The 13,037-nt window shown below is 65.9% G+C and overlaps 1 protein-coding gene across 9 annotated transcripts in view; it reads right to left on the reverse strand.

Moving 5' to 3' along the window:
• Positions 1–13,037, reverse strand: part of IQSEC1 (IQ motif and Sec7 domain ArfGEF 1) — an 81,791-nt gene that overhangs the window by 19,034 nt on the left and 49,720 nt on the right. For 8 of the 9 annotated variants that reach the window (XR_009048769.1, XR_009048768.1, XM_057705588.1 and 5 more), the window contains exons 4-6: positions 5,250–5,411; positions 3,369–3,491; positions 1,773–1,939 (exon numbers count right to left, since the gene is read on the reverse strand). Coding sequence is in view for 7 of the 9 variants with exons in the window: in XM_057705588.1 (XP_057561571.1) it covers positions 1,773–1,939; positions 3,369–3,491; positions 5,250–5,411 (452 nt within the window). In the remaining 2 variants the exon portion in view is untranslated. The remainder of the gene's footprint in view (positions 1–1,772; positions 1,940–3,368; positions 3,492–5,249; positions 5,412–13,037) is intronic. The other variant, XM_057705587.1, reaches the window with a different exon arrangement.

A 13,037-nucleotide genomic window follows, 5' to 3' on the forward strand; every position in this document is an offset into this window, starting at 1 on the left:
GCCTCAAGTCCCTGGCTTGAAAAAAGAGGGGACTGGTGGGAAGAGCCCAGGCACGTGAAACAGCACCAGCGGCGGCCTCCTCTCCTGGTTTTGGGGTGCTCAGCCCCTGCCCTGGGAACTGGGGTGACAAGGATACAAGGGGACATCTCTGCAGGGATGTAAGCTCTCACTGGGGTGACAAGGCGGGTGCAAGGATGCGCATGCACCACGAGGGTACGCACACAAGGGCAGCAGGCGTCTGACCCGGCAGCCCTGACTTCCCCGAGCCTCTGTCCTCGGCCTCCCTTCTGTCTCATTTCTCTCACAGGAGAGGCCCCAGTCACATGCACGAGGTGTTAAACCAGCGAAAAAATCAGAGTCCCATAAGCTCCCTGGGGCCACCAACAGCACGCAGCTCACAGCCAGCTTTCCGGGGAGCGACAGAGCAGCCGCCTGCATCCGGGGCCACGGGGATGCTGTGAGGACCAGACCAGGCTCGGCCCAGTGAGGAGAGGGACGCGGGCTGATGGAGGAGGGGAGCGGGGCAGCCCCGCAGACCACCAGTGTCTGCTGACTGCCCTGCTCCCGCGCCTGGCCTGGCAACCTGACGTCTCATTAATGAGGCTCCTAGGAACTACAGCTAGGACGTGGCCCTCCTCGGGGCCCTCGGAGGGCGCGGGGAGGACGCGGAGCCCACCTCCCTGGGGGCGCGCCTGGCAGGGTGGGGCCCACCACCAGGAGGTGCCAGCACGGACCCTCTGCCCAAGGAGAGGAGAGGAAAGAGCAGTTTTACAGAAATAAAGGACAAAGTGAAAAATTTTAAAGGCTCGAAAAGTTGGACTTGATACAGACCAGTTTCTCCCTTTTACAAAATGATGATGCCATATCTAAAGGGATCTCAGCCCCTTACAGCTGGCGTCTCCCAAGGGGAGGGGCCGTCGTCACCTCCACAACTCCCCCCACCCCGTCCCCTGTCCCCCCTGGCCAGGACAGGAGGAGCATGCCGACGGCCGTTCGCTTTTCCACTCCTCTCCTGCCTGGCGACACAGCAGGAAGCCTCCCTTCCACGGCCCACCCCCTGGGCACCTGCCCCACAGGGGCCCACCTGCCAGGGAGGAGAGGGCAGCCTCGGGCCCAGGGACCCGCTCGGCCAGGAACAGCGCGGCCAGAACCCACAGCAGCGGTGCTGCCTTTCCACAGCGCTCATTTTTGTAAATGATGCCCACGTATGACAAATGCTACCAGTCTCCCCTTTACGGTGACAACATGTGGTTCCTTTTAAATACATACACACGTAAGTGTGAAAAAAAAAAAAAAAGGCAGGTCGGTTTCAAGAGGAAGGTTGCGAGGGGGATGATGGGGCGGGACAGTGCCGGCCGCCTGTCCCTGTCCACCCTCTCCCCGGCCCCCTGTGCTTGCAGGCCCCGGGGCGCCCAGGACACAGCCTGTGGCCCATCCTCCCTCTGTCCCTGCAGCTGGCCTGGGTCCACCACATCTGGCCTGGCCACCGGCCCTGAGCCGAGCTGTGCTCTCAGGCCTCTGCCCCCTGACGCCCCGGCCTGCCAACGCCCGCGGTCCTTTGAGACAAGACAACACGCCGCCTCCCCCGCGAGGCCCAGGTCAGCACCCCCGACAGCACCCGGGGCCCTTTACGGGAACCTGTTCTGTGGGGGATCCTTCAGGGCCCCTCCACGCAGGAACCACCCCCCACGCCTACCCCCGCGAGGCCGCCTCAGGTGCACCCCCGCCGGGCGCGCGCTCCGGAGGGTCCGGCCGGAGCTGGGGCAGCTCACCTCGGAGGTTCTTGACGAAGTCCTCCAGCTTCATCTTGCGCTCGGGCTTCACGTTGGGGCTGTACATGTCGGTGTTGAGCAGGATGACGGCGAAGGCCAGGATGAAGATGGTGTCCGGGTTCCGGAACTGCCGCACCACCCCGGGGTTGCAGACGCAGTAGCGCTGGCTGCGGGGGAGGGGAAGCCTGCGTTGGCCGCGGCGGGAGGCCGGGCCGCCTCTCACCCGTGAGCGGCCCTCGACAGCTGAGGCTGGTCACGGGCCTCGGAGCCTCCGTTTCTGCGTCGGGTACGCGGGGATGACGCCTGACCGGCAGGGCCGGCCCTGACGTCCACTCGCTCCTCCTACGTGAGTTAAGTCCCACCCACCGGTAGTTCAGCTGGCACGTGGATGCTCGGGGCTGAGGACCACACACCCCCCCCGTCCCCCCGGAGCAGGCCCAGCCATGTGCTAAGTTCTGGCCGATGAGACGTGGGCTCCTTCGAGGACGTGCGTTAAAGGCAGGGTGGGCCCTCCACGCTCTCTGCCTGCCTGGAACGGGGATGTGATGACGAGTGTTGGACCTGCCCCTGGGGACCTCAGCCGACAGGAGCCCAGACTTCCTCCACACCAGCTCAGAGGGCGGCCCACCTCTGGGGTGTCTCCAGCCGTGGCTGGTGTGGCATCTTTGCTGTGGCAGCTGAATTAACACCCTCACTGACACACTGCCTCACGCAGTCATCTGCCCACCATCTCAACACCTCAAATACACCCCCCCCCGCCCACCCCAAGACCCCCTCCACTGGCGACCCTGTGGAAGGGTGGGCGGGGCAGGGATGAAGAGGAGGAACCAAGTGGGACACCATGATGGAGGCCTACATCCCACAGGCAGCAGTCATCAGAGCTCAGACAACTGGGCTTCAATTTCTTCTTCCCTGTTAAGTGCTGCCCCCTCCAGGAAGCCCTCCTGGATAGAAGTGTCTGAACACTCCCCTCCCAGGGCCCGGTGTTTCTCCTCCTGCGACCTTGCTCCTCTGTGGCCCCACCACTCTCGCTATGCCCATAGGGCTGGGTCTCCCACACCCAGCGTGGGGCAGAGCCCCTACAAAGCCAATGTGAACACAGTCTGGCATGAAAGAGGATGCAGGGACAGCCTGCCTCGATTGTGGGCTCTCTGGGGCGCCAGGTACTGGGCTGAGAGTACCCACATATCCTGAGTGATTTAATCCTTCTACCCCCTCCAGGGTAGGTGCCTTCATCATCCCCTTTCTACTGGCAAGGAAGTGAGGCACAGAGAGGTTAAGTAACCAGAGCAAGGTCACACAGCTGGTAAGTGGCATGGGTGTCAGAATCAGACCTTCTGCATCGCTGAGGGAGCGTCTGCCCCTGTGAATGAGCAGACGATGACGACACAGAGGGACTCATGAACCCATGAGAACATGGAGACCGTGAAGATGTGCGAGGCCTTGGCGCCAGCACGGAGCCGCACAGCGCCTGGGACCCAGGAGGGGCCAATGCCCCCCCCACTCTTCCTCCCCTGACAGTTCTGCCCTTGAGCCGTGGCCTTTGGGTGCAGACCCTTTCCCTGCCTGACACCCACCCACCTGCTGGGCCCCTACCTGAAGGCCTCAATCAGCCGCTCCACCTTCTGAGCCTCCCCCTGGACCCGGATGTGCGCCTGGAACTTCCGGAGGGCCTCGTCCAACTCCATGGCGGAGAAGTCCATCTCGTCCACCACACAGCTGAAACAGACACGGAGCCCCGTCAGCGTCCCCTGCCCGCCTCCCTGCCGGGCGCAGAGGCGCGCACGGCCCGCAGAGGGTCGATGGAAACAAGTGGTCGGTGCAGGGAAGCCCTAGCGCGAGGGCGGCTCCCTCCTCTGCAGGGGAAGTGGAGGCCTGGGCACCCACTGGCCCTGCAGCCACAGTGCCCTGGGCCTTTCTGGCACATCAAGGCTTTCCTGGGCGTTTCTGTGGGGCCTCCGGAGGGGCTGTGCCAACCTCACCTGCCAACCCCACGCGGAGGGCAGAGCTGGGGAGGCCGCAGACAACAGGTACCTCTAACCACGGCCCCGCCCCCAGCACGGCCTGCTCCTGCCTCTGACCGTGACGCCTGAACAGAGAAGGCGGGTCTGCACCAGGGACCCTCTGGTGTCCACCCCCGGAGGGGCCGCAGAGGCCCCGGCCGTAGGGGCCCAGTCCCCACCCCCTCCGTGGGGGGGACGCCCTCAGCGGTCCCGGCTGTGGGGGAAAGGTGGGGGCGGGGGCCCCCAGGACGATGTGCTGACCAGCACCCGCGTAGGATGCCTGGGGGGGGGGTCCCGCTCCTTCCTGAGGCTGCTGCTATTTTCTGATCCGAGGAGAACAATGTGCGGATTTCCTACGGCCCAGGAGCAGCGTGGAGGGGGTGTGTGGAGGGGGGCTGCGGGGGAGGGGCTGGACTGGCCAGCCTTGGGCCCCACTCACTGAGGAGCAGTCTGCTTTTCTGGGAGGGCTCCACCCTGTTTCCGAAAGGGAGCGGCACCAACCCCACAAACAGGGCGGGGCTGGAACAGAAAGGCTGGGGGGGGGGGAAGGGCAGCCCAGGTGGCACGGATGCCGCCTGCTGGGAGCCGGCCGCACGCCTGCCACACACCAGGCACCCACAGCGCGCTGCCTCTCCTGCGAGCACCTGCGTGTGACTGAGGGGACGCTCGTGTACACAGACGTGTCTGCACGTGGTGTGTCTGCACGGGGGGCACCTGGAGGCCACAGCCCCCGCCTCCCTCCTCCCGGGGGCGCCCGGAGGTGGCAGGGGAAGGCGGCCAGGGCGCCCTGTCACTGTTACCGAGGGTGAGTCTCTGCCCTGCTTTGACCCCATCCCGGCCCCCGGCGGGGTCACCCAACTGCGTGCAGTGTCTGGGTTGGCCACGTGCCCACAGCAGGCCTGGAGCTGTGCCCCCAGGTCCCGGCAGAGGCGAGCAGGGCACCCGTTCCGGGCCGGCCCGCCGCTGGCCCTGTCTCCTCGTCTGCGCGAGGGGCTATGGACCCCGCCACGCCCATCGGGCGAGGTGAGGACACGGCCTGTGCCGGGCACCTGCCCGGGGACCACCAGGGCCCACGCGTGGTGCCTTTCTACTCAGGACCGTCAGGAGGCGGACCGGGGATGCAGGGTCTGTGCGGACAGGACTCCTCAAAGCGGCCAGCCGTTCCCGAGGGGCTGCAGACCCGTTCTGCAGAGTCTGTGGCCACCAGCCTGGCTGGACCGTCACCCCACCTCCTGCCAGGAGTGGGGCGGGCCTGGGGGAGGGGGGGGCGGGCCGAGCTCGGCCGGCTCCCCTCCCGCTGCCCCGTGAAGCATCAGCACAGAGGCCCCTGGGCCGGAGGGAGGGCCCAGCCCTGCTGGACGGGGCCAGAGGGGCCCAGGGCGTCTGCGTGTCTGGAAGCCAGGGAGACACGCGGAGGGAGGCCCCGGGAGCGGGGAGCCTGGCGCTGCGCGTGCGGCCCAGCAGCCCCACTCACTCGAGCACGTCGCGGTTGAACTGCTTCTGCCGGTTGCCCAGGAACTCCCCAATCATCTGGCGGCTCAGGCCCTTGCGCTGCAGCAGGAAGTGGGCCACCCCCACCGGCGTGTCGGGCACGAAGCCGCGCTCGATGAGGTACTGGACGCCCTTCTCGGGCTTCCTGGGGGACGAGAGACAGGCTCAGCCGGGTGCCCCGCCCTCCGGTCCCCCAGCCCTCGTCCCCTCCTCCTCCGCAGCACGCCGTCCCGTCCCAGCCTGAGCCCACCTCACGGGGCAGCTGGGACTGCTCGGGCCCTGCACACGGGCTGGGCCAGCGCAGGAGCACGGTAGGTGCTGGGGGGAGGGGGGGTCCCGCGTGCGGGTGCCCGGCCCAGCTCCACGGTCCCCCTCCATGTCACACTTCCAGGTGGGCTGGAGGCCCCCTCCTGGCACACGCCCTCTGCCAGCTACGGCGCGTGCTCCGCGCCATCACCGTCTGAGGACCCCGCACGGCAACTCGGTTCCCACACTGCCCCCTCGGGGCCGGCGCCTGTGCTGTCCAGGAGCCGGACAGCCGTGCGACCTCGCCAGGGCCTCGACCGCCCGTGTCGCGATACCTGTGTGTGAACAGTCAGGCGCCTGGGACCCTGCACACAGTAGGTGAGTGCTGGGAAGGCGGAGGATAAACCCCACGGACAGCAGAGGACGTGGAGGTGCAGCGCCGGCCCCGCCGGCAGTGGTGAGCCCCAGGGACGGGCTGGGCGTCCACCTGCACGGGGAGCTGGGGGCCGGGGGCGGGGCAGCCCCGGGGCCGGGCACTGAGCCAGCAGGCCCCTTCCTCCCGGCGGCCTCGGGACCCGGGAGGCAGGGCAGGGGGGCGCCCCCGGCCCCTCCGCACGTGTGACCCTTGGAGGGCGACGTCCTCCTCCGACAGACCCGGAGCCTCAGATGGGCCTGAGGAGCTGTGGAGCCCTGCCCCTGTGGGGAGAGGTCAGTGTTCTGCTGGCCCCTGGCGGCACGGAGGGGAGGCCCTCGGTCTACCTGCCACCAGCGGCCGTGCACGGACAGCGGGTCCCACAGATGCCACATTTCCACGTGCAGGCCAACCTCCGGCCACAAGGTAACCCACTGTTTTTACCCCGGGGGGCCACATACCCCAAGCTCCCACTCAGAGCTTGGCAGGGAGTGACCACCGGCCGGCTGGGTCCTGGTGCAGAAGCGGTGACCGCGTAGCCCTGCTCTCCCACGTCCCCGTTCCTCCCCGAGACCCTGGGGTCTCCAACCAGGAACCACGCCAGCCCCAGGCCCCTGCAGCCACCGCAGCACCGGCGCTGACGCTGCGGCCAGGGGTCACGCCGCCGCACTGCCGGCTCCGCAGCACTGCCCGCAGGACCGCGGCCCACACCCAGCCCCACCGCCTACTCCCATGCGAGCCCACAGATGTGTTTTCTTTGGCCCGCACAACGTTAAAAAAAGAATTCCAGTTGGTCGCCAGCATGTAGAAGTCGGGAGCTTGGACAGAGAATGCGGATTTCCGGCTTCTCCTGAGAGACGGTCTGCCAACCCCAGGCCCGGCTCCCGTGTGGCAACAACTGGAGAACCGGGCCCAGCTGCCGGGGTCCAGCCCAGCCTCCTCCCGCCGCCCTGCCCCAGCCTGTGTTCACACGCCAATGCCATGCAGCACCACGGCTGCCGAGCCCACCCCCAGGAGCTCACAGCCCCGCGGGACGGGCAGGCGGTGCCGGCGCCAGGGGACGCGGCCGCCCCGAGGACCCAGGGCCGCACGCCGACCGGGCCGGGCGGCGCTCTGGACGACAGCGGCGAGCAGGGCCCGCCCTGAACGCGTGGCACGACGGCTGCCGTCCCCCCGTCTGACGGGCACAGGGGCTGAGCGACCGGCTCCGGCAGGGGAGGCAGCGACCTTCCCTGAGCGGGGACTCAGGGACCGGAGCGGTTAAGGGGCTTTCTGGTGGAGGCGATGGCGCACGCAAAGGCCCTGGGCGGGAGTGGGTTTTGTAGGGTCCAGGCCGTGGGGCTGCGCCAGGGCTCAGGAGGGCCCTGGGGGAAGGGCAGCGGGCCGGCGGGCCCTCCTCCGAGGGGCATGAGAAGCCCAGCGTGCTCTCCGCAGGGCAGTGGTGGGACCTGGTGACCACGTTTAAGAAGGTCCCTCTGGCTGCTCTGTGGCAGCCCGGCTAGGAGACTCCCGCAGGCACCCCGACAGTGGTGCAGGGGTGGGGAGAGGTGGGTGGTCTAGGACACGGTTTGGGGGCAGCGATGCCCGTGTTTGCTGGTGGATCCGTGTGAGGGCCCGAGGCCTCCAGCGCGCAGCCTGAACTGGACGTGAGAGGAGCCGCGCCCAGCTGGCGGCTTCCACGAGACGCTGCAGGGGAGGCATCTGGACTGACCGGGCCGTGACCCGAGACCAGGAGCGCCCAGCAACTGAGAGGAGAGGTGCTGCGGCTGGAGGTGCGGGTTGGGGGTCCGGTGGGGGCTCCAGGCTCAGGATGCAGGCGAATGGCAAGGGGACGGACCTCCCCGACCGCAGAGAGCCAGCAGCAGACATCACTGGTGTGAGGGCCTGGCCTGCAGGACCGTGCTGTGGTGGAGTGCACCCCGACCGGGCAAGCGCAGTCGCCGGGCTCACCCCCAGCTCCCTCCAGGCCAGACGGCGGTGGGGCTCGCCACCTCCAAGCTGTGGCTCTCCCTCCCCTTCCCGGGAGCTCAAACGCGGCGCCCTCAGGACAGAAGAGGCGCTGCCTGTGCCCCCGCTGACTGTGCCCCCTTGGGGGCCAGCAGGGGCCCCGCCCACACAGCAGACGCCCGATAGGAGAAACACAATGTGCTACGTCCAGGGCAGGGGCTGACGTGGCTTGGGCAGGGGCTGCTTTGGCCTGTGTCCCCAGGACTCTGCTCTAGGATCCTCAGGGCCTCCCCAGCCTGCAGGACGATTCTGGCCCCTCACCCCTCGTCCACTTCACCCAGGCGCCGGCATCCAGCCACCATCTGCTCTGGGTGGGTGCGAGGCCAGCACCCCTGCGCGCCGGACAGAGTCCCCGTCCTTGAACACACATCCTAGCTGAGCTCCCAGGACAGCGACACACTCACAGGCATGGCTCAGATCCCAGCTCCGCTCTCTGGCGGGGTGACCTAGGGCAAGCTACTCAACCTCTCTGTGCCTCAGCCTCCCCATCTGGGTGGTGGGGACAGTGACGGTGCACACCGCAGAGTCACTGTGAAGGTTAAAGGAGTTGATGCCTCCAAGCTCTCAGAAAACGCACCCGTTTTAGGCTGTAAGGAGAGGGCCAGCGCTGGGCAGAGCTAAACCAAAGGGAAGCCACAGTGGCCGCAGACGGCGTGGACGGTAGCTGGATGGTGCGCGGAGGGGCGGTCTGAAAAGGCCTCCTCGGAAAGGCGGCATTGGACCTGCAGCCAGGAAGAGGGTCCTGGGAGCGGGAACGACCCATGCAAAAGCCCACCGGACACATAACAGAACGGGGCACAGACAGGCCGAGCAGCTGTGTGCCAGGCTGTGCAGCGGGGGACAGCGCCAGGCTCTTAGCCCCTTTGCTTGGAGGAGGCGGTCAACTTCCACTCCACGCGCCCAGCCCACCGGGACCACAAACCCACTCTACCCACCTCTGTGCTGCCCGCTCTCCCCATCTCTCAGGGCTCCCCCAACGCCTCCTCCCTTGGCTTTCTGGCCTCCACCCTCCAGGACCAGCATCAGTGAGGTGCAGAGGCGACATTTTCACCATCTACGCCTGACCCTCTCCGGCACCCCAGGCCCCCAGGCGCCTGGGCCACCACCCTCCACCCCCGCCGCCCGTCTGCCGGGCCTGCAAGCAGCCCCTGCTGTCCCCAGGCCTGGCTTCTCTGGCTCAGCTGTGCCAGGTGAGCACACGCAGACCACAGCAGTGCTCCCTGCCCGCGCGTCTCTGTCCTCGAGCCAAGCCCGGGGCTCTGCTGAGGCGGTTCCTAGGAGGCCGGGCTCTGCACCTAAGGACCACCCGTTGCCGGAGCCCCTCTCCTCTCAGCAGGGTCTGGAGAAGCCACAAAGGCTCCTCCTGTCATTCAGTTGCTACAGCAGCTGAAGAGATGTGGACGGGGCGTCAGCCAAGCACCCTGTCGGCCGCTGGGTCTCCACACCCCCCCTTGAGCCCCGCCCCCGCCCCCGAGGGCAGACCACGCCCCCGAGGGCTGACCACGCCCCCAGCCCGGCCCGTCAGAGCCCTGCGCCCTGCTGACCCCCGTGAGCGGTTTACAGGGCGCCAGCAGGAGCCGGAAAGGGGGGAGCCTCTTGCTGCGGGGCTGCCGTGAGGCTGGCCGCCCTCCTGCCCTGGGTTGGGGGGGGACGGTGGGGCATGGCCAAGAGACGCCCGGTGGCTTTTCAGGTCCACAAACCACTAAGGCCTCTCTGTTTGAACCAGCTGGGATGTGCGTTACTTGCAGTGGAGAAGGGCCTGAGGAACACAGAGATCAACAGGAGGGTCTCCGCAGATCCCGACAGGGCCCACGGATGCCCCAGGGTCAGGAGGCCGAGCCATTCTCCATGCTGCTCTCGCTGGCCGCAGGGGTGAGAGATGCACTCACCAAGTTCAGCACCCAGAGGACCTGGACGTGCCCTTCAATTTGGGAATCCAGGCTTGAACCCCTCCAATGACCTGCAGAGAAGTGACCACCTCCCATCTGCTCGCCCACCTACACGGCCAACAAGCTCATCACCTCCCCAGACTGCTTTTTATCCAGCTCTGATTTTCACAAAGTTCTTTCTGGCATTAGGAACCCAAGCTGCACATGGCTGCCGAGGTCTCCTCTGCACTTATCCCAGAGGCAAGGTGGAAGGATCACCCTCTGGCCCTCGTGCACGGCTGGTGGGAGTATAAACTGGTGCAGCCACTATGGAAACCAGCATGGAGGTTCCTTATAAAATGAAAACTAGAGGTACCATAGTGATCCAGTAATCCCACTCCTGGGCATATACCTGGAGAAAACCGTAATTCGAAAGACTCAACATTCATCACAGCACTAGTTCCAATGGCCAACTCACAGAAAGAACCAAAATGTCTATCGACAGATGACGGGATAAAGATGTGGTACGTGTTACAGGATGGAATCTGACTCAGCCATGGAAAAGAACGAGGCACTGCCCTTGCAGCAGTGAGGATGGACCTGGAGATGATCACACTTAGTGAACTAAGTCAGAGACAGACAAACACCACGTACCCCTTAAATGTGGAAACCAGGGACCTCCCTGCGGGTCCAGTGGTTAGGACTCCGTGTTTCCACTGCAGGGGGCCAGGATCAATCCCTGGTCAGGGAACTGTGATCCCGCCAGCCGTAACGCACAGCCATAAATAAAGTAAATAAATAAATAGGAACCTAAAAAATAACACAAACGAATCTATATACAGAACAGAAACAGACTCACAGACAGAAAACAAACTCCTCACGGTTCACAGGAGGGGGCGGGGAGGGAGGGACAAATTAGGAGTACAGGATTAAGATATGCTGGCAACTCCCTGGCGGTCCAGTGGTTCGGACTCGGTGCTTTCGGTGCTTTCACTGCTGGGGCCCGGGTTCAATCCCTGGTTGGGGAACTAAGATCCAGCCATCTTCGTGGTGCCGGGGCGGGGCGGGGAGGGAATTAATGGATACAAACTGCTACCCACAAAACAGACAAGCAACAAGGATTTACTGTAAAGCCCAGGGAATTATATTGAGTATCTTGTAACAGCCTATAATGGAATATAATCTGAACAAAAGAACAAACAAAAAAGAAACGAAATCACTTTGCTGTACACATGAAACCAACACAATATTATAAATCATTCATACTTGAATTTAGGAAAGGAATCAGCCTCCCGCAGGGCCGGAACGCCTGCGGGGCCTGCCCCCAGCACTGCCTTCCTCCCCGAGGCACCCGGCCCCAGCCACCCCAGCCCTGGGGCAGGGCAAGGGACGCCCAGGGCCCTGAGGGCGGCGAGGGCCAGGAGGGTGGCTGGTGTCAAGGGGAACAGGACCCCCATCTCCACAGACCCAACTCAAAGTGCTCGTGAGAGAGTCGGTCACGTAAACCGTCAGCACGTCCAGCGCCGGCAGACGGCCTGGCACAGCCTGGGGAGACGGCGCTTCTGGTTCTGCGGCCTCGTGCCAGCGCCTGGGGTCCCCGCAGCCTGGCTCCGGGCAGCCACGCCTCACCGGCCCCGGTGAGGGTTCGGCGAGATGCTGCACAGGAAGCGCTCGGCACCAGCTGGCGCTTAATACACATCTAGACGGGCTGCTGCCGCACCGTCCTTCTCACCAGTCGCAACAAACACCTTAGGCGCCGGAGGCACGCAGCCGGACTCAGCCGATCGGGAGCCCGAGCCCAGCTCTGGCGCTTACTGGGAGGCTGGCCGAGCCCTGAGCCCCCAGACCCCCGGGGATATTGGAAGGGCGGAACCTCGGAGCACCCAGACTCGTGGCAGGGCTCCCTGCCTCCTGCCACAGCAGCTCCGGCGGGCAGCGGGCAGGAACAACAGGCAGGCGGGGGCTGGGCGCTGGGTTGAGAAGACCTGCCTCCAAACGCAGGCCCTGGGCGAGGAGGGAACTCGGAGGCCCGGTGAGCAGCTCCCAGCGCACCGAGGCGTCACTGAGCCCCAGCTTGCATGCTCCTCAAGACAAGGCACTCACTCCCTTCTGAAGGTACCACTTCACCACGGGGGCTCTGGGGACGAGGACACGCGTCCAGTGGGGAGAGAGGGCTGGCCTGGCCCACTGTGACAAAAGCGGCCTGGGCTACGGTCACCCGGGCGCACACCTGGCAGCGAGCGGGAGGGGCACGAAGGAGGGGAGAAGGGCACGGCGAGGGGCACAGGGGCACGGCTGGGCAAGCCGGCGCCAGGCCGGGCGAGGTCCCGCTGCTGCCCCCAGGCTGCGGGGTGCAGACCACCGCGCCGAGGCTGTGGGGCCTCCCCTGAGCGTGCAGCTCTGCGCCCCGGGCTCCCAGCGCACGGGTGTGGCCCAGCGAGCGTGTGGCATGCAGAGGCCGCATGACCTCAGGCAAGCTACGACGCGGCGCCTCAACCCACCCACCTGTAAAGCGGGTGAGCGGTGATCCCTTGCCTACAGTCTCCCGTGAAGCACGGCAGGCTCGTGAGACAGTGCCAGGCACATCCGCGCACGTCGGCACCAGCCACTCCCGTGTTCCACGCCGCCCTGTCCACTAAGCCTCCTGCTGGTCCTCTAAGGCCCGCGCCTCAGGCCCCCAGCACTGGCTCTGGGTGCAGAAGCCCCTCGGGCCACGACAGCTGCTGTCCACGGCACCCCCGACGGTGGCTCCCGGCTTAACTGTCTCTAACCCTCACCAAGCCCTGGGGGGCAGGAACCTCACACCCAGTTTCCGGGCACAGCCGGCGAGGCTCAGGGTGCAGGGAGGTGCGGAGTCCCTGCAGCTGATACGCTGAACTGGGGCTGAAACCCTCCTGTCTCAGCTCCCAGGTCCACTCAGCCCCGGAGCTGGGAGGCACAGCCGGATGCCAGGCAGATGGCGGCAGCCTCCGACGTGGCCCTGGAGACGCCCCCTCCCCGCCAACCTGCTTCACTTCCTCGGGTTTCATTTGCGTCCACCCTCTCCTTCCCGGATGGCCCCCACGCCACTTTGGATACATCATTCAGACCCTCCACACATCCCCTGGGGGGTGTCTTGCTGGAAAGCTCCCTCCCGGGAGCGGGTGGGACCTAAGAGCTGTCTGGAAGGCAGCCTGGGGTGTGGGCATGGAGGGAGAGAGATGGTGGGGGAGAGGAGAGCCACAGGGAGCAGAGGCGG

The sequence above is a fragment of the Hippopotamus amphibius genome, chromosome 13, assembly GCF_030028045.1.
Source record: "Hippopotamus amphibius kiboko isolate mHipAmp2 chromosome 13, mHipAmp2.hap2, whole genome shotgun sequence".
NCBI lineage: Eukaryota > Metazoa > Chordata > Mammalia > Artiodactyla > Hippopotamidae > Hippopotamus > Hippopotamus amphibius.